This window comes from Sceloporus occidentalis, unplaced genomic scaffold, assembly GCF_023333645.1.
Source record: "Sceloporus occidentalis isolate IW3139 unplaced genomic scaffold, rSceOcc1.0.p SCAF_3, whole genome shotgun sequence".
Lineage (NCBI taxonomy): Eukaryota > Metazoa > Chordata > Lepidosauria > Squamata > Phrynosomatidae > Sceloporus > Sceloporus occidentalis.
Genome location: NW_028316983.1, coordinates 43,353,979 through 43,373,397, shown reverse-complemented (window position 1 = coordinate 43,373,397; position 19,419 = coordinate 43,353,979). Strand labels below are relative to the sequence as shown.

Here is a 19,419-nt window from a genome sequence, read left to right as displayed (position 1 = left end):
ATTTGATCTTTGGGGCTTTAGAGCTTCATTGCAATAACAATTTCTTTCCTTCTTGCAATCTGTCAGTTATCAGAACTTGCTTCTAGGTTATGAGGCTTTTCCACAATGATTTGGATCTAGATTAGATTAGCTGAACTCAGGTCCTCATGGAAATCAGTTGGACCTGAATCATGACTTAACCTGTTCTGTTAGTTTCAGTAGCAAATAATCCAGGTAGTTCAAGCACTACAACTACTATTTTTCTCATTTCAGTTGAAGAGGCCATTTTAAAGAATCTAGAGAGGATGACAAAAGTGATTGCTAAAACTGATCTGTTCCTTGTTCCTCATAAATGAATCAGTTTTGCTAATGAAAAATAGCAGACATTGAGATGTCTGAATGTTGATTTTCATCTTAACTCAGGAATAGCCTGCTTGTAAAGAACAAAGGAAACCTCATACTCTCTCCACATTTGTTTTAGAAGAATAGAAGAATTTACCTTGAATTGATGTATGCCTCTTTATTTTATAGCTAGTAACCTCCTCTTTCTGAACTTTTTCCCCCAGACATCAATAGACATTTTAACAACAGTTGTGAGAAATACTAAACTTCCCCTTTCAGAACTCTTAATATGTCAGGCTTTTCCAGCTGTGGCGCAGTGTAGCCTGCATACAGATGACCACGCTACCATGCAGGTAATCTGTTTTTGGTGGTGGGGGGCAGAGGGAAGCAGTGGGAATGTTCTTTATATTATACTTAAACTTATGTAGCCTCTTCAGCTGCTTTATGTTGTTGGGGTGGTGGTGTGCCTTCTAGTCATTTTTGACTTATGGTGATCCTAAGGTTATGGGGCTTCTTGGCAGGTTTCTTAAGAGGGGGGTTTGCTATTGCCATCTCTGAGGCTGAGAGAGAGTGACTTGCCCAAGGTCACCCAGTGGGTTTCCATGGTTGAGCTGGGAACTGAACACTGGTTTCAAGAAGTCCTAGTACAATGCTCAAAACACTATGCTATACTGGCTCCTCAGCTGCTTTATAATGAATAGCATATTTGACATTGTGAATTAGACTTGCCAAGCAACTCTATTGAAATTCCAGGTCTCTTTTTGTATTAATTTGATGCTAGGTGTGAGCTGCACCTTTCACGTTTGAAATTAACCTTGCTTAATTCCCAGTAGTACTAGAATTGGCAAGTACTGTTTTTTCTTTTTAGTGTCTATGACTCACACAGTTGGATCTTGCACCTGTGCAGAGCACAGAATGGAACTTGTTGGTAGCGACCCTGTCCCTTCGCTTTTGTGTGCCTGAGTGCACTAGTGCTACTTCATCCTTTATTTTTCATCCCTCTCAGGAGTGGCAGTGGTAGAAACTTTCTCTTCAGTGTTTCATAGCATTTCTGAGTAGTGTTCTGAGTAGTCTTCAGTGTTACATATTTTCTTTTTATTGCTGGTTTGTCTTTCTCGTCATGTTAATTATGCCTTCAGTTCAGTTCAGTTCAGTTCAGTTCTTTTGTCCTCGTTTTTTGTATGATCTTGTAGGCTTTATTTAAGCACTGTTTCTCATATGGAAAGAAAATAGTGTCAACAGGCCACCACTGTCCTTGCCTGTTTTGGCTAGAACAGGGCCATAACATAAATACTTAGACAGTGCACCCATGTTATACGCGGGCGCGCTTTACGCAGTCTTGAGCGTATGTGCTCAAGCCACGGGGCGCAAGGGGCGGCACGTCCCATTCAAATGAATGGGCGCCTGCGCCCATGGCACACCGCCGCACACAAGCCCCATTGTTTCCAATGGGGCTCGAGCATAGACAGTATTCGCCTTACACGGCGGGGTCCAGAACGGATCCCCCGCATAAGGCAAGGGTGGACTGTAAAGCCTGCCAAAGCTTTGCAATAGAATCACTCAATTCCTGATTCACTTGTGGGAGGTGGCTCTAGGTGAATGATTAGGTGACTAAGAACAAACGACTAAAAATGGCTTCCATCTACATCTATAAAAAGCTTTCTTCCACAAAAGAGCTCTCCTGCTCAAGAATTATGCCTTCAGTCTCAGTGTTTCTGACACTGCTGGGCCTCGCACTGATATCAGCCCCAACCACATCTTTAGGACTGACTACCTCTTTCTTTTTGAAAGTGATTTCCGCAATGATGAAATTACTTCACAGTGCAGTCATGGTCAATCACTGTGGAGATCCTAAATTCAAACATCTCTCCTCTCTCCAACTCTGGGGAAATCCCTTTTAATGCTGAAGGATTCTAGTAAGAGGGTGACAAAAGCACCATTCAGATTGATTTTCTGATCCTGATCCTCGAGGAAGAAAAAGAAAAAAATATAAAGAGAAGATGACTGATCTAACTACTTCTATTTCTAATCTGATGAAGATGTTTACACCTGAAACAACACAAACCATAGCTTCTGTACTGGAGAGGCCTGGTTAGGATGCTGCAGACATTACAATGCAGGTGTTAATATGTGGGCTATATTGTGGTTCATCTTTCATTACCTATTATACAGTGATTAGTGTTAGATATAAATCATCCAGTGAATGAATTCAGTTTGTTTGTTTGAGTTCTTGTTCCAACTGTGAAATAATTTTTAAAAGGTTTCCTTTATTCTCCCATGTTGAGAGACATCCTGTCCTAATTTTCATCATACCATTGCTGCATATAATCATAGAGAATATACTCTGCATACTGAGGGATTCTTGTCCAAGCATATCATAGTTAGTAGGAGCTGAAATGAAGAGAGCATCCTCTTCTTGGCCAAAGAAATGGTAGAAAAAGTCCAAATACTGATCTGAGTCTTCAATCTTTTTCTACAGCGAAGCATCATGTTTGTGTCCTTCTGGATGACCAAGTAATGCTGTTTCTTCCATCTCCAGCAGACAGTCTAAAGCACCATTTCAACACGTTGTTCTGTTTCTCTATTTTGATGATATTGTTTGCTACAGTATGTGAAAAAAGGCAAGAAATCGAAAGTGAAGTAAAGCCAAGGATATAGATATATAACTGTAGGATATGTGTGCTTCATAGGTCCAAAGATTGTATGTACTTTGGATGAGCTTCACTGAGCTTGATTTCTGGAGATATAGGTCGTTCCCAAATGCAGAAGATTCTTAAATCCAGAAGATTATTTCATAAATCCTAAATAAATACTTGAGAGCCTATATTGTGTAGTGGTTTGAGTGTTGGACTACGACTCTGGAGACTAGGGTTTGAATCCCCATTGGCCATGGAAAACCACTGGGCAAGTCACATTCTCTCAGCCTCAGGAAGGCAAAGGCAAAGACCTATCTGACAAATCTTGCCAAGAAAACCCCCTGATAGAATCATAGAATCATAAAGTCGGAAGAGACCGCACGGGCCATCCAGTCCAACCCCCTGCCATGCAGGAAATCCAAATCAAAGCATCCCCAGCAGATGGTCATCTAGCCTCTGCTTAAAGACCTCCAAGGAAGGAGACTCCACTACACTCCAAGGGAGTGTGTTCCACTGTCAAACAGCCCTTACTGTCAGGAAGTTCTTCCTAATGTTGAGGTGGAATCTCTTTTCCTGTAGCTTGCATCCATTGTTCCGGGTCCTAGTCTCTGGAGCAGCAGAAAACAAGCTTGCTCCCTCCTCAATATGACATCCTTTCAAACATTTAAACAGAGCTATCATATCACCTCTTAACCTTCTCTTCTCCAGGCTAAACATCCCCAGCTCCCTGAGTCGTTCCTCATAGGGCAAGGTTTCCAGACCTTTCACCATTTTAGTCGCCCTCCTTTGGACACGCTCCAGTTTCTCAATGTCCTTTTTGAATTGTGGTGCCCAGAACTGGACACAGTATTCCAGGTGGGGCCTGACCAGAGCAGAATACAGTGGCACTATTACTTCTCTTGATCTAGACACTATACTTTTATTGATGCAGCCTAAAATTGCATTGGCCTTTTTAGCTGCCACATCGCACTGTTGACTCATGTTCAACTTGTGGTCTACTTGGACTCCCAGATCCCTTTCACATGTAGTTTCATTCAGCCAGGTATCCCCCATCCTGTATCTGTGCATTTCATTTTTCTGCCTTAAGTGCAGTACCTTAGATTTCTCTGTGTTGAATTTCATTTTGTTAGCTTTGGCCCAGCTTTCTAGTCTATTCAGATCATTTTGAATGTTGATCCTGTCCTCTGGAGTATTAGCTATTCCTCCTAATTTGGTGTCATCTGCAAATTTGATAAGTATGCTCCCAATTCTGTCATCCAGGTCATTGATAAAGATGTTGAATAACACTGGGCCCAGGACAGAGCCCTGTGGGACCCCACTGGTCCCTTCTCTCCAGGCTGAAAAAGAGCCATTGTTGAGCACCCTTTGGGTTCGGACGGTCCACCAATTACAGATCCATTTAACAGTTATAGGTTTGCCTTAAGGTCTCCATAAGTCAGAAATGACTTGAAGGCACACAATAACAGCAACAACATAAATACTTAAATAAATTAATTTGTGGCTTCCTTTTAAGATGGCAGTTACTATTATGCTTGCATTTCCAGGTAGCAGACTTTTTAATAAGTAATTTTTTTTTCCTGGTGAATCATTAGTTACTCATGAATCACATTTATAACTTCAAGGCCATTCACATATTGGTTCTAGGTTTTCTCATCTGGAAGCATTCAGGGTCAGAACTATGCCAGTTGTCCTTAGGCTCCTGTCTCGATGTTTATAGAATGAGTTCCAGAAATTGTCATGATAATCTTTACAAAGTGCAGTTTGTACTGAATATTCATAGCACTTATCAATATCTATAGTAATCATACTGGCGATGATGCAGAAAAGGAGAACAAGGTAACATGAAAAGGTCTCCTGCATCTTATTTATTGACTGACACATGCAGTCTCAGAATTTCTTTTCCTTTATGTTTACAATGGATCATGTTGAATGGCTGGATTCTCTGGGTTGAAAGGGTGAGTTCTGATTATGTGTTTATTGTTCATTCAGAATGGTGGCGAGTGTCTACGTGCATACATCTCGGTAGCTCTGGAGCAAATTGCACAGTGGCATGATGAGCAAGGCCACAATGGACTGTGGTATGTGATGCAGGTGGTGAGCCAGCTTCTAGATCCACGCACCTCAGAGTTTACAGCTGCCTTTGTAGGCAGATTAGTTTCCACATTGATTTCCAAAGCAGGAAGTGAATTAGGAGAGAATTTAGACCAGATTCTAAGAGCAATTCTTAGTAAAATGCAACAAGCGGAAACACTTACTGTAATGCAGGTAAGGAGGCTGGAAACTAGAGGAAACCTTGATAGCATGCTGTTCAAATGAAAAGCCTTAGCATATCTTTTTATCTATTTCACCACAAAATTTGTCAGAGCACAGTCAGGTTAATGATGAATGAATGAGTGAGATGATGTTCCAGGAGTGAATGAGGGTCTGTGCTGTTTATAATAGTTGCCCCTGTAAAGCTCATTGTAGGTAACAGTTTTCCAAACTGCAGTTTCATTCATAGGATCTGTTTGAAGGTTGCAAAGCCTTTGAAAACAGCTCTACTTGCTCTGAGAATGGATATTGAAGTGATTTTGACTTTAGTGCATATTAGATTTTCTTTGCTTGCCTCCCTAAAGTCTGAATAGAAATGGAAAAATGGGGAAATCACCAAAGAGGAATTCAAACAAATAGCAAGCTTGTGTAGCGGTAAAGTCAGAAAAGCAAAAGTGCAGAATGAACTCAGTCTTGCTAGAGAGATTAAGAACAACAAAAAGGGCTTTTGGGGGTATGTCCGCAGCAAAAGGAAGAAGAAGGAAATGGTAGGACCACTGTGTGGAGAAGATGGCAAAATGCTAAGAGGGGACAGAGAAAAGGCCGAATTACTCAATATCTTATTTGCCTCAGTCTTCTCAGAAAAGGCAAAGGGTGCTCAACCTGAGTATAATGGAGCAGAGGACAGAATAGAAGAAATTCAGCACAGAATAAGCAAAGAGATAGTACAGGAATATCTGGTTAATCTAAATAATATAAGCCTAACCCTAACCCCCATATCTTTGTTTCCATTGTGATAAAGTGGTCTTCCAATCCAATATCTCCTTTCTACTGAAAGTAGTTTTCACCATTCATCTCAATCAGGATATTGTCCTCCCAGCCTTGATACAGAATCCCACCACTGACTTGAAACAGACTCTGAATCTCCTTGATGTAAGGTGTGCTCTTGCCTTTTACCAAGGCAGAACCTCGAACTTATGTCAGTCCCCTGGCTCTTTGTCTGTTATTCTAACTCGAAACTTGGACTAACAGTTTCCCCACAACAATTTTCCATGTGGGTGGTTTCAACGATTCATTGGCTTAGCCAGTTGCAGAACGTCAGCCCCTGACTCAGATTTGAGCCCATTCGACACAGGCCCTTGCTGCATCGTCTGCCTTCCTAGCAGGGATCCCCCTTGATGAGATGTGCAAAGCAGCTGTTTGGTCACAGCCTTCCACCCTCATCTCACATTATAGGCTGGACACTAGAGCCAGGTCTGATGCGGCTTTGGAAGGGCTGTACTACTACTGGTACTACATTGACAATCCTGTGTCCATCATGTATGTTGTCTCTTACTTCTATTGTTCATACTGCTAATCTCCTATTTACTTACCATTTGTTGCAGGATGTCCCTTCCACCAACTTAAATAGCTAACTAGTCTCCCCATGAAGAAGATGAAGAAGAGGTTGCTTACTGTGGCTCTTCAAGTGGTCTTCTATGATCTCACACACACACCTGAGCATCCTCACCACATCATTGTCCTGCTCTTGGTTCCTGGGATGCTTTCACAGCATCCCTTTTGGAACTGAGGGAATAGAGTGGGAATGGAAGGACAAAATGGAGGGTGGACGGGGCTGCCACTTAAAAGTGTCAAATCTCTGTTCCAGAAGATTCCGAGAATGCACTGCAGAGGCACAGAACACCTCAGTGTGTGAGATCACAGAAGACCACTCAAAGAACCATGGTTACAGGTAAGCAACCTGTTCTTCCCAGGTCACTTTGCTCTCTAATATCACAAATGCTCATTATTGCTGAATAATTGGAAAATTTCTGTGTGCCAGATCTGTTAAAATTTATAACTGAGAAAGTATAAAGTAACTACAGTTGCAAATTTAGCTACAAGATGGCTTTCTAGAACATTAATGGTGCAGCGCATAACGACAGTGAGATTTATAGCTTCTCCTTTGACTTTTTTTATGTATATACAGTTGCCCCTTCAAGTCTTCAGACTTGAAAATCCGTGGAGGGGCAACCGCCATTAACCCCAGTGGGGCGCGTGCCTGGCATGCATGTGCCCCATTCAAGCCTATGGGGCTTGAATATGTGCATGTTTTAGAACTTGCGGGGGGGAGGGTTCCGGAACGAATCCCCCTGCGAGTTCCAAGGGGCGACTGTACAGTTCAATTACAGCTGCTGTCCCTTAACTTTATATTATTTTATATTGTGAGATACCATATTATGAGTTCAGTTTGAATCACTAGTAAAGCCACTGAAGCTCCAAAAATACAAATACAAACATTTCTCCATTACTTTGTTCCTCTTACAGTCTTTGATCATGGTATTTGCTCACCTGGTTCATTCTCAGCTGGAACCACTACTAGAATTTCTTTGCAGCCTGCCTGGACCAACAGGCAAGCCTGCTTTGGAGTTTGTAATGTCAGAGTGGATGAGTCGACAACACTTGTTTTATGGACAATATGAAGGCAAGGTCAGGTAAGATATTCTGTGATCATAGGCACACAATTTTGGTGTACCCCTCCAAACTGGAAAATGCTCAATGTAAAGAAAATGGTTTGATGTTGTTGTTTTGTTTTAATCAAACCATTAAGACTACAAACCAGAGTTCCCCAGCTTAGCATGTAATGAGAAAGTGCAATCTGCATTAAAGTGAAAATGGAAGCTTCTTTTTATATATGAGAGGGAAGAATCTATTTGGGGGGAAGCAAGATGTTGTGGGGTAGGAGGAAACATACTGCTTGTGGTCAAGTTTGGTGTGATTGAAATGATTTGGGTACAAAAAATTGCTAAAAAACACACACACACCTCAATTTAGGGGTTTTGAGGGAGCTCCATGGGACTTCAAGGGTTGTAAAAGTGGGGTCATACTTTGCTGTCCCCTTGTTTAAGGCTTACTGTTTGAGATTAGGTAGAATCAAATTGTGCTAAATCTGTAGAGACAAACAGTTGATGGGAAAGTATATTGCAATGAAATGGTTGCATAAATATTGTACAGGTAGAATAGAACATTTCCCAAATTACCACTTGAGAAGAAGTCAGACTTAGTAAGTGTTAAGTGCTTCTATATCCCTATCCTAACTGGAGATCCTGTTCATCAATTCCCAGTTAGATCAAATCCCCTGTCTGTGATAGGTCTAATTAATTCTAGTGTATGTGGTCAGGCACCAAAGTCTGTACCTATACTACTTAGTCTTGCCTGATGTTGATGACAAACTTCCCCTTCAGTGAAAGTCTTAGAATACAATGATGACATTTGAATTCTGATTGTGGCTTATATCTGTTGCTTTTATTGCAGAGATTCCTTAGCAGATTGATGAAATATCGTTTACTTCAGAAACGTGTAATACTATATTTTAAAAGAAACTGTAAACTAACAAATTATCTTCAAAACTAGATACTAGAGATTTTGAAATTGCAGTTTATCACTGTGAGTGAAACAGACTCTTTTGAAAACTGTAAGACCTCCCTTCTCTAAAGATTTGGAGGGCAGATGCTGTTTGGTAAAGTTTTTACAACCATGTGCATAAACTCTGCAAAGCTGGGTCTTTTATAACTAGAATGAAACTGATTATGCAGACCTTTATTTTTCAAATTTTAGCTCTGTCGCCCTGTGTAAACTCCTCCAGTATGGTATCAATTCAGATGACAAGCGTCTTCAGGATATAAGAGTAAAAGGGGAAGAAATATTTAATATGGAAGAAGGCATACGCACACGATCAAAAGCAGCTAAAAGTAAGTTTTTAAATATTTCCTCAGTTCAGAATTAGTAAAAAGACTTAGAAAGAGCTTTAAAAATAGGTCTGAAGACTTCCGCTCTTTACAGACTTAAAAAACACTCACCACCCACCCCCACTTGTCCTTGTTCCGACACCCTTTCCTCTCCTTTCTTTACTAGGCAGTAACACAATAAGGGTGTTCTTTTCCCCCTTTCCTTCCCTCTAAATTTAATAGGCCTGCTGCCCTGTCGAGTCCACAGGTCCCTCAGACAACTAAAGATGTAGTCATGGCTGGGTCCAACTCCCAGAAATCATTTGGGCTCATGGAGTGTGCTGTATCCCTGCTTCACTGACCTATTTTGCTTCTATATTTTCTATGGAACAAATGAACTCCTTTTCTCTATAATCAGTGTAGAAACTAATTTGGCTGATGAAACAGACTGCTCTGTTCCTGTTTTGCTAAGAGAGATTTCCTATATAGAATTTTACATGATGGCTATCACTAGTGATGACCAGGCCAAGTACCAAAGTATTGGTAATGTTAGTGAACTGCTGTAAATAGCTCCCAATATACAATACTATTGTACTATATATAACTGTTAAAAATAGTTTGAAATGATGTGTTGTGGTAATACCTTTATTAAAACAATCAGAAAGTCTCAAACACCATTTTTGATTGGCCTAATAAAGGCATTATCACAATATGGATTTCAGAATTTATCGTATGGTAAACCCAGGTAGCCCTGCATTTGTATATTTTTAATATTAGACTTTTATTTTGCGCATACAGAGGATCCATATATAGCCACCTGGTTGTCCAGCTGCTGTAAACACTCATAGTTCAATATGCTGTATAGTCTTAAGCATGTTTTCTGGAATGCATATATATGTATATACTTTGTTTTCTCCAGATCCTGAACGTTGGACAAACATTCCTTTGTTAGTTAAAATCTTAAAGCTAATAATAAATGAACTTTCTAATGCAATGGAAGCAAATGCTTCTCGACAAACGACTGGAGAATGGAATCAAGGTACTATGTTGTTTTGATTGCTTTCTTCCTTTGCAGGTTGTTGGGTTTGGTGCTCACCAGCATCAAATACCTAAATAAATTAAAAAAAAAAGATAGTGGTTAGACTAGGTTTAGAAAGGTTCGGGTTTAAATTTACACTCATCCATTACTTTCACATTTGAGCTGGTAGTACACTGTCAACCTCACATTATAGAAAAACAAGGAGGGAATGTATACAACCATATGGTCTTTAGGAAAAAGATGGAGGTTATGGACCCTAATGATATTTATGAAAACCCCATAGTTTCACTATGACAGTTTTCATGGATCAAAACCAGTCCTTTTCTAAATATCAAGTAAAGTTTATATTGGAATTTGGGTGTAGTAAGGCCTCTGGCTCTTGGGAACACAGCCTGAACAAAAGACTTGTCCACAAATTTCTTAAGTTTCCAAAAGCTTTACTGGTTATAACACAAAAAAAACAAAACTGATTTCTTCTTTCTCAATAGTCCTTCCTAAATACCTTGCTCTCTTCTTTATGGATTCTATCTTTCTTCTTCTGAGGACTATCTTTCTTCTTTTGTGGACTTATCTTTTTGTCAAAGGAAAATACTCTCTCCAGGTCTGACTTGGCTGAAATCTTACTACACACAGAAACTAACTAGAGGGAGACAGCATAAGACCCTGGGATTTCTCACAATCCTTGCCTTCCTTAAAGCTGTAGATCTCTATTTCCCCTTCTAAACTAATACATAGAAAACCTAATATAATCTTAACTAAATATATGTCTCAAGAGCATCAAAGATGCTCTGGAGGCATGACACCCATTTTATCTTATTTTTTTCTGAAATAAAAAAGGCAAAAATACATAATAATCAAGGTAGATGCAAAAGTAATAGGTTGCATCAGTTTAATTAAAGAGAAATAATTAAAACGAGATTTTAAAATAAGTAAGTAGGTTTGGGAGGCTCCATCATATCAAAAGATCAAAAATCTTGTGAGTTTGGTCTTCAGCATACAGTTGCATAGTTATATGCCATGTTGTGATCAAAACACATTTCTAACAACCTCAGAAAAGCAATTATTGATGCCGATCATTCTCTTAAAAATTATAAAATTACTTCTAAGAATGTGGGGCTCCTCCAGCCCATGTCAGACAGGTAGTTGAGAAACTGAGAAAGTTCAGGACCATAGTCACTACTTGGGAGCTCTCCTCTGACAAAACCTCTCCAAGAAAAACTGGCACATCCATCTAGGACGTCAATAAGAATCCCAGAGGTCTGAATGCCATTCTCACCTTGGCTAATGTGCACGTTCATGATTTATGTGCACGTTCATGATCAAGAATGGTTTTCACAACTGTATGCTGAAGACCAAACAGGAGGAAACAGTTAAAAAGAATATTGAATCCCCCTCTGAAGTTCACTAAAGATCACACAGGTGATCCCTAAAAAAGAACTTTCTGGCTTGATTGAGAAACTCTGTTTGGTTAAAACAAACCATGCATTTGAACAAAAGAATATCATCCCATCAAGCATGGTGGTGGTGATGTGATGGTTTGGGCCTGGTTTCCTGCCTCAGGAGCACAGTGGTTTACCACGATTGACACAACCATGAATTCTGCAGTGTAACAAAACATTTTAGAGAAGAATGTCAGCCCATTGATTCTAAAGTTGAAGCTGAACAAAAAGTATCCTGAACATATAAGCAGATCTACTAAAGAATGACTGTAGAAGAAGAGATTCCACATTTCAGAATGGTCTTATTGAAGTTGAGACCTAAACCCCAACAAAATGATATCAAAGAACCAGAAGGGAAACTCTGAGATGTCACTGAGTGAAAGAGGTTGATCAGTGCCTACTTGAAGTCATTGATGTCTGAGAGGGTGCTACAAGGCACTGAATCTAAAAGTTCTCTTGCTTTTCCAGACATTGATATTGACTGTTGAATCACTTGTGGTAAAATAAATGTTGACAGCACACCATGTTTATATTTCAATTGTTTAATCAACTTGTCTGTTGTTTCTATCTAGGATTATGGGGTTAGCTTAAAATGCAATAATATCTTAGGTTGGAAATATGTGATAGTCTTAAGGAGTTTGCAGACTTATTTCTCACCACTGTAGGGTGAGTTCAGATGTTCAGAGAAAAGAAAGATTTACCTCCTTTATATGACCCAGTCTTATCCTTTCTGTTCCAGATGTTTTTTGCCATTTTTCTCAGGTGATAACTAGAATTATTCCAAAGAATATTCCCAGTCACTAATATGCATAGTAGTACGTTCCAGCCAGTGATATTCCAGATCCTAAGACAATTCATTTGGTAGTAAATACACCCAAAATCTCAGAAGTTATTTCTAGGTACATGTAGTTATTGCTGAGAGATAAGCATACATTTTCATACATTCCAGTGTTACGCATGTGGTTTTTCTTCATATATTTGTTACAGGAACTGTAGCTTTCTTGGTATATGCTTCAGCCAGAAATCTACAGGTCTGAAAACACCAATATGGACAATAAGCCTCCCTATTAAATTTCTTCCCCCCAATGTCTGTCCTCATGGCATAACCACTTCTCTTATTTAACAGAGGAATCTAATGATATGTGGGAAGATCAAGAAGATGAGGAAGATGAGGAAGATGAAGGGTTAACAGGACAGCTATTGTCAGATATTCTTGCCACAAACAAGTATGGTGAGTTGAACAGTTCTAAACTTAAGTTTATTTGTGGAGGGCAATATATGGTTGGCTTGGGGATGGCTTTTTAATGTCAAAGTAAATGTTGTTAGCTAAAGAGAATTGTCTCTTTGAATGAAAGCAACACAAAGCAGATGGCTGAGCTGGAAATGCTAACACATGTTGGAATAAAATCATCTAAATTAGGATTATGAGAAACATCCTAGTTTTGGACCACCTTCGGAGAATATGCAGAATATGCATAGTTTCCTGTGGAATGCATGGAAAATGAGTTGATAAGTCTGAGTTGGGACATGACAATTTCTTGTTAGAAAATAAAGCCTGATGTAAAATGTCCAGATGTGAAGAAGTGACAAAGGTAACTATGGGTCACTTTTCAGTCCTTATTATTATTATCATTATTATTATTAGCTTTATTTATAAAGCGCCGTAAATCTAAATGGCACTGTACAAAACCATGTAAAATCAAGAATATATAAAAGCCTGCCTATGGCACACAATCTAAAAGTTAAAACAACAAATTAAAAACATCATAAGAACAAGTTAAAACAGCAAATATCCAATATTGAGTCAAGCATCAGAACAACCAGGACACAATCACAGACTCCCTGGGAATGCTTCCCTAAACAATATGTCTTTAACTCGGCTTTGAAGCTGGTTAGAGACGTGTTGAGTCGTGCTTGTAAGGGGAGGAGGTTCCAGGAGGGGCAGCAAGGGAGAAGGGATGAATCTGGGACGGGGCCATGGAAATCCTTGCAGTCTGATAACCAGGGAATTGGTTACAGCTGGGTCAGGACATGTGATGTATCTGCAAGTTCATCATGTGCCAGAAAGCACTGGGAAGTGTTGAAAAACTGTTGTAAATATGCTTGGTAATTCTGCTTGGGGGGGATAAGAATTAAGATGACACAGCAGGAAGAGGCTGGACTTGGTGGCCGCATGGCAAAAGTCTTTATAAACACCAAGCATCATTGTGCAGTGTGGGTTGTTGGTTGGTCGGTCGGTGGTGGTTGTGTAGCTTTGGAGATTTCTATTCTGTACATATTAAAACTGAAAGATTAAAGTGCCTCTTGGAGAGAGAAGCTTGCTTCAGAGTCTGTTTTATCAGCATCGGAGGGAAGGAGGAGATTCTTGAACAGCCAGACAGCTCCGACAAGGTCGCCTGGTGATTACCTCTCGAGTGCTGACTCCAAAAGAAGTGATTAGATACACATAGGGCAGTATCCAAAGTGTACTTCCATCAGCAGTGCTCCCTCTCACGCTAAACAACTGTTTTAGAGGGTCTGAAAAAATCTTTGGAGCAGTTTTTGAGAACCACAGGAGCCACCGTCACATTGGATAGATTTGTCCCTTACTTCCTAGTCATGAGAATTAAGCCTTAAGAACAGCTTGAAAATTATGTGGGGCAAAGAATTAGAGAAACTTGATCTGCTCAGGGTCTTCCTTCATCCAGGATACTTGGAATTCTTGAAGGAATACTCCTTAACTATTTTGAAGGTTTTGTATCTAGAACCTTGCTTCTACTACAGATTCTCTAAAGACTGTTTAATTAACCCCATAATTTTCCTATTGGAGACTAGATTCCATGCTCAGTAAAATACTTTGGGAATGAACAATGGCTTTCATTGTGAAGTAATGATAATGTTAATTATATCTCAGTTTTGAACAAATATATATCGCTATATAATAGTAAATGCACACACTTTTATTTAAGCAAAAGAAACAACCGTATGATAGGTAATAGAGGAACTTCCTTTTAATTAACTTTGAACATGATTTACATGGCAGATGAAGATTATTATGAAGATGATGAAGAAGATGATCCTGATGCACTGAAAGATCCTCTTTATCAAATAGACCTACAGGTAGGATGTGTTGCCTGTTTTCATACATCCTTCAAAGAGTGTGTTACAAAGAAAGGATGCCATAACCAAAACATACTCTTTTCAGTCATGGCTTGCTAATGGTAAGGGACCTATGAAAAGCTTCCAAAGATTGCGTAGCAGAGGTCCCAAATCATAGAGGTCTTTAGAAGACTTGAATACATTCAGGAATAGACTAGCAGATAACACAGTTGTTTTGAAGCTAACAAAATCTTTGGCTCATCTTCTGTATAATTAGTACATTCAGAATTGAAACAAAAGTTTGGAAGCACAAAGTGAAAGAGAAGATAGAATTCTGAGGTGCACTGACAATTTCTAATATGCATTGTTAATCCATTTGTTGTGCAGAATGTGAAAGGCATTTCTCCTACAAGACCATCTGAAGATTTTAATTATGAGATTTCCTGCATGGCAGGGTGTTGGACTGGATGGCCCTTGTGGTCTCTTCCAACTATGATTCTATGATTGTGACTACCCTGTTATATTTGTATTTTTCTTTGTTGTATTCCTTTCCATTTATAGGTAATTTTAAATTAACCAGTGAAAGCAAAATTAACACTGCCTTTTCTCTCTTCTAGGCTTATCTTACAGACTTCTTATGTCAGTTTGCACAGCAGCCTTGCTATGCAATGTTCTCAGACCATCTCAATGAGAATGAAAGAAGGGTTCTTCAAACCATTGGCATATAAATATGCCTATAAATTGGCATATAAACCTTTGCGATCATATCTGGACATTATTTTTTTTTGTTTATTTCATGTTTTGTGACTTAAACATGAAACACTTTCCATTATTCATCAGATACTACAAATGTAATTATCTTAATTTTGAAGTACTGTTCCTTATGATGTAGAATTAAGAGAACAACAAAGAGATGTGCATAGAGTTTTGCATATTGGATTCGCACAATGGGAACACTATTCAGATCAGCTTTCCAGAAGATGTTTAAAACAATGTGTGCTACAGCCTCCTTTTTTCCTCCACTGAAAGGACACTTCACTGACCTTTAACAGCACAGCATATGGAATGAGGAATTTATGGTTGTTTGCTTGGATGTGTATATAAATTTGGAATTTTACCCGCTTCGCCCTTAACATTACACAGGGTAAATTATCTTGGTCTTACATGATACCCTTTTAAAACAGAAACTTGAAAGAAACTAAATCTGCTTACAGTACTAGAGTTTGGATTAAAACTCCCATAAATAAAATTAAACTAAACCTCTATTTGTAGATGGAGATGAATGGTTTTCACCTAAGCTCTGTCATCTACACAATCCTTCACTAAAGTTATTATTCACCCATGCCAAGAGACTTGCTACGTAAAACAGCCTCAGTTCCTGTGGTTACTGATAACTGGTTTTGCAACTAAACTTTTTTATATGAAATTCTGATTGTATTTAATTTGTCAATTTAGTTCATGAATACAGTTCAGATACTTTTTGCTTCCTAGACAGACAAGAATTATACGAACAGCTAAATCGAATGCACAACTCAGTATCTGTATTTTATAGGGCAGTCAAATGAAACATTTATTGGCTGACCTGCAAGTAAGTACAATGATGCATTTCACAACACCTCTTTGCCTTTTTATCCCTTCTTGGGAAAACTAATAAAACTATTCAAACATACATTGGTATCTTTCTTTCTAAAAGGCTCAGAGAAGACAATTATATTTTTGGGGAATCCAAAGGTTCTTTTAACACTGGGAGACTCTAACAGTCACAGTCTCGATTGGAAGAAATTTCTAGTTTGTTTTTTGGGTTTGGATGATTACTTCTCTTCCTTGCATAAGCACGCAGCTTGCCTGAGTGCTTCGGGCTGCTGAAGATGCAAAAGAAAACATTTTAAAACTGAAGTTACATTTAGATATAGTGTATGTTATTGCAAATGATTGGTGTATGGTATGCCCGTCCTTCATGAAATAATGGAAATATTTCCATTCTTTATCTTCAGAGGGAAGTAAAAATTATACATACTTTGTGTCATACATCTAAACATCATATAGATGTCTTACAAAATCAGATCTGCAAAATTTAAAGCCTTATAATTCACCCAATGTAAACATCCAACAGAGAAATTTCACACATGTGGCAGGTGAAGGTAGGCTGGATTAGATGCTATATCATGCAGTGGAGTGGCAGCTTCTAAAAGAGAGAGTAATAGAGGAACATTAAAATGTGTTTGTTTTTTACAAAAACTAAAGTAACTGCATGTTGTGTTGGAGGACAAACTTGCAGAGGAAACTATTTCTCTCTCCCCTCCCCCATTCAGCTGGAAATGAGACATGCTTGGGCCATATATTTTCAGTCTCTTTGTGTTATATGCAGAGTGCATTGCTCTGCTGCAGTTCCATTATTTTGCATATTTGCAAATTAGGCCCATGCTTGAGTTGAAACATGAGGAATTAATATTCCAGGATGTTTAAGTGTAGACATTGCCTCTCAGATTACACAAATTTGTTTGCTTTAGCCAGTATTATTGGTGCTTTGTTCTCTTTGTTGCTGAATTAGGGAATTCCATGAATTCCTTACTCAAGTTATTTTGAACTCTATCCAAATACAAGCCAGCAGCATTTATTATTTTCTGTGTGGTAAACCAGTCCTATTTCCCTACCACTAGGATCATACAATAGTCATTTTAAGGCACAACATAATCAACTAAATGCTTGTTACTTGAAAACTTTTTGAGTAACTTAGGTTCCCCTCAAAGTGCCATGATTATTCATCTTGTAGAGGACTGCAAAATAGTTACATGTGGTTTTTTTTGTTTTTTTTTTTACATATTCTTTCTTTGGACAAAAGAAAAAAAAATTAAGAAGACAGCACTGGACCAAAATAGATGAGACATCCATTCTATTGCATAAAACCCAATGTAGTTTCTAGCATTCCACAATTTTAGTGATCTTATGAAACTATAGATTAGACATAAATGTTCTCAAGTTCATTATATCCAACATTTTCTTGTGAAGGTAGCTACCCTTTACATGTCCCTGTATATATATTTTATTAGATATACATAAGAATATAGTGAGAAAGGGTAGTCCTATAATACCTCTAACTATACCTAGTTAAATTTTGGGGAAGTAGGTCACAAGACTTGAAGAAGTTCATAGTCCATTTGGACCTTGGAATATTTTATGGAAATAATGGCTTGCTTGATATGTTGACACCAAATATCTTGTTGAAAAGGACACTGAATAGTTATGACACATTGCAACTTATATTTACAGCGCTTTATAAATAAAGGTTAATAATAATAATAATAATAAAGTATGTTTCCAAAATGTTGCCAAAAATGTTTGGGTGAATTGTTAAAATAGATGCCTTAATAGGGTTTTTTGTGCTCTAATTAAGTAACTTGACAAAAACAAAGAGTGAAAACCACAGACTGATACAACACATTTTAAAGGTTGAGTACTAAACCTTTTCCATTTAAATAGCCCCCCCTTTCCTTCTTCCATTCTTTAGAATTTCTAATGTGGTTATTGTTTCTCATTAAACAATTGTAAGAACCATAACTTATCATGTGTTTGAAATGCATAAGCTAAAATGCACACTCAGGAGTTTATAGCTCAGGATGGCATACTGAGAGTTTAATTAGGGTAGTAGAAATAACTATTCCCTGTCCTGTTTTATAATTTATTAATATGAGAATAAACTTTGAATACTGAAGAAAAGACATAAGATTACCTCACATTTTTATTACTACTTAAATGCCTGATATTTGTACCCATATGCCATACCTAGGGAAAATTCAAGCAACTTTCATTTTTTTAGTGGACTTATCTTTCTAGGGAGTTGTCACAGCTTCATATTAATGGAAAAGAGATCATTTAGATCAAATGCAATTCTAGAATCTGATAGCTATCTATAAATATTGTTTGTCTCTTCTGTGTATTTAAAACTTAATAAACACTGCAAGTTAACTAACTGTGTTCTTTTTTTACATACAAAGGCCAGCTTGTGCACATGACAGTATTTCATTGATAACGAAAATGGTTGCCTTGCTTACAAGAAATGCATGATTGACTTAGTTAGATTATGTTGTACTATAGATGATATATGTACTATAGCAACATTCATCATTTAGTTGACTTCATTTATCATTCTATGTATCTACCACTTTATAAATTACCAGACTATAATTGTACTTGATAAATCTTTGGTTTCAATCACACTTAACTTCCAATAGAATGTAATCCATGATATTTTATAAAATCTATAGATGATTAGGCCAGTAATCTATTCATTGCAAATACCTACTTCATACAACCAGATAGGAGACTATACACCTATACATCACCAGATGATAAACACAAAAATCAAATAGACTACATAACTGGAAGTAGAAGATGGAGAAACTCTATCCTTGTGGCCAAAACCAGACCAGGAGCTGATTGAGGCACAGACCACAGTAAAAACCATCATTATACCAAAATATGACCTGAATATCATTTCAGATGAATTCAAGGACAATGTAAGAAACAAATTTGAACTATTGAGTATAATTGACAGGGAATCTGAAGAACTGTAGACAGAAGTCAAAGACATTAACGAAGGACGAATGCAAGAAAACACTAACAGTGGCCAAAAAGAAAGAGAAGAAACAATGGATGATAGATGAAACACTTCATGCAATAAAAGAAAGAAGAAAAGCAAAAGGAATGGGAGATAGAAACAAAGCCAGAAGTATGAACACAACTGTCCGCCGTCTGACACACAGGGATAAGGAGAAATACTACAATGACCAATACAGAGAAATAGAAGACAACAACAAAAAAGGAAGAACAAGTAATTAAAGCCAAGTTCAAACCAAGGACAGGAATGCTCTATAGAGAGAGAAAAGAAAATACAGGAACAAGAAGAAATAAAAAGGAGCTGGAGGCAATACAGAGAAGAGTTAAAAGAG

At 38.1% G+C, this 19,419-nt stretch overlaps 1 protein-coding gene across 1 annotated transcript in view; it reads left to right on the top strand.

The window, feature by feature from the left end:
- The window catches only part of IPO9 (importin 9), a 61,397-nt gene extending 42,961 nt beyond the window's left edge, over window positions 1–18,436 (top strand). Inside the window, exons 17-24 of the mRNA XM_089514221.1 lie at window positions 546–674; window positions 4,947–5,222; window positions 7,515–7,681; window positions 8,805–8,938; window positions 9,834–9,953; window positions 12,519–12,623; window positions 14,415–14,491; window positions 15,088–18,436. Coding sequence (XP_089370347.1) covers window positions 546–674; window positions 4,947–5,222; window positions 7,515–7,681; window positions 8,805–8,938; window positions 9,834–9,953; window positions 12,519–12,623; window positions 14,415–14,491; window positions 15,088–15,198 — 1,119 coding nt within the window. The 3' untranslated portion in view covers window positions 15,199–18,436. The remainder of the gene's footprint in view (window positions 1–545; window positions 675–4,946; window positions 5,223–7,514; window positions 7,682–8,804; window positions 8,939–9,833; window positions 9,954–12,518; window positions 12,624–14,414; window positions 14,492–15,087) is intronic.
- Window positions 18,437–19,419: the final 983 nt, after the last annotated feature.